The 1,791-nt window shown below is 33.7% G+C and overlaps 1 protein-coding gene across 1 annotated transcript; it reads left to right on the top strand.

The window, feature by feature from the left end:
- The first annotated feature begins 484 nt into the window (after nucleotides 1-484).
- LOC142175123 (uncharacterized) lies at nucleotides 485-826 on the top strand. The gene has a single exon (XM_075241695.1). The coding sequence runs from the start codon at nucleotides 485-487 to the stop codon at nucleotides 824-826; it is 342 nt and encodes a 113-aa protein (XP_075097796.1).
- Nucleotides 827-1,791: the final 965 nt, after the last annotated feature.

Raw genomic sequence — 1,791 nt, 5'->3', positions numbered from 1 at the left:
GTTAAAATACTAATCAACTTAACTAATTCTATTTAACTTCAAAGTTTAGTCAAATCTACTCTCGATAAGCCAAATATGTCATCTTAACTGAAACAAGGGATCGGAGTAATTAGTTTATGTTTCATATTTCAATCGTCATATAAGCTTGAGAATTCTCCGTTAACCAGAGGCGGACCTATACAATATCGAGAGGGGTTACGACCTCTACATACAAAGCGAATTTTGGTTGACTCCAAAAATACACCCCCGATCTTCAAATCCTGGGTTCGCCTCTGCTGTTAACCCTTTGACTTTTTATGTGTAAGACAACTAGACACGTCATAATTCAGAATATATATTCAGGTAATCAAGATCTTAGTGTTTCCACTATAAATATTTTTTCCATTTCATCCTCACATCTAAAGTGTTTCAACTCCCATATTTAATTTTCTGAAGCTCTTCAATTCAATTTATCTTATACCAAAAAATATCCAATTTCCTATAAATGACTACTTTTCTCAATAAACAACATGTTTATTTGAAGATTGAAAAGGAAGCCCCAGAAGATATAAAACATAGAAAAGCACAGTTCTTGATTTACAAGTCATTAAATAAAGCAGATTCTGTTGTGTCTCAAAGGAAGAATGTCCTATGGCTGAAAGTGAAATTCTGTAAGTTGAAGATCAAGATTGGAAGGAGATTAAATACGCTAAAAAAGGGCATATTGTTAACATTTTCTGTTGCTAAAGGTGGGGTTTACAAACAATTTATTTGCAAATTGAAATCTTTAAAGAAAATGCTTGTGAGTAGAGAAGACATGGTTGGTCTTCCTCCAGTGTTCTCTTGAATTTTCCCCTAAGAGGAAAAAAAAAAATTAAATTCCTTCTTTATTTTTCTCTATGTTTTCAGTTTACGCTATTCACAAGAGAATGGTGAGACATGATATACACCTACATTTATATGTAAAGGGTTATCACTACTCTTTGTGAAACTAAAAATTTACAATGCAATGAAGAAATTGTCTTAATTTGTTTCTTCATTTTCTTTTCAATATCAATTTTCAACAATTATGATTGATTGGTGTTTTCCCGTTTGCTTTTCTTCGTGTTTAGCAAATTCGGAAAATCAAGAATTTGGTGAAAATACCTTGTTATTTCGTGGTAGAAATGACACCAGATAGCCGGGAGAAATTCAAAAATAGTCAGATTTACAACTGGTCGTTTAAAAATAGCTCAGTTTCAAAAGTAATTGAAATTTAGCCACTTTTTATGTAAAGATAAATCTGAGCGAAAATACTATTCAAAACCCGAAAAATACGTCAGTATATTATACTGGAGTTCCAGCATAAGTATGCTTGAACTCCAGCATATTATACTGGAGTTCCAGGATAAGTATGCTGGAACTCCAGCATAATATGATGGAGTTCCAGCATAAGTACACTAGAACTCCAGCATAATATACTGGAGTTCCAACAAGTATAATTGTCCAGTATAATATACTGGAGTTTGGAGCACCGGTGCTCTAGTCTCCAGTATATTATACTGGAGTCAACAAAGTATACCGGTCCAGCATAATATGCTCGAGTTCATACATAGGTGCACCAAACTCTAGTATATTATGTTGTACCGGTCTCTGTTGCAGCAAAATAGTGGCTATTTTTCATTGACTTCGTAAATGCTGGATATTTTTGAATGACCAGTCCGAAAACTGGCTATACCGTGTTATTTTTACCAGATAGCCGTTCTAAAGTGCTGCTATTTAAGAAGGAGTCAGTGCGTCCTAAATTTTAATTTTTCAGGACAAAATGTCCTG

Source organism: Nicotiana tabacum, chromosome 21 (assembly GCF_000715075.1).
Source record: "Nicotiana tabacum cultivar K326 chromosome 21, ASM71507v2, whole genome shotgun sequence".
Classification (NCBI taxonomy): domain Eukaryota; kingdom Viridiplantae; phylum Streptophyta; class Magnoliopsida; order Solanales; family Solanaceae; genus Nicotiana; species Nicotiana tabacum.
This window is presented reverse-complemented; position numbering and strand designations above follow the sequence as displayed.

Coding starts and splice junctions, on each gene's coding strand:
- LOC142175123 (XM_075241695.1), top strand. CDS start 485: ATGACTACTTTTCTCAATAAACAACATGTTTATTTGAAGATTGAAAAG.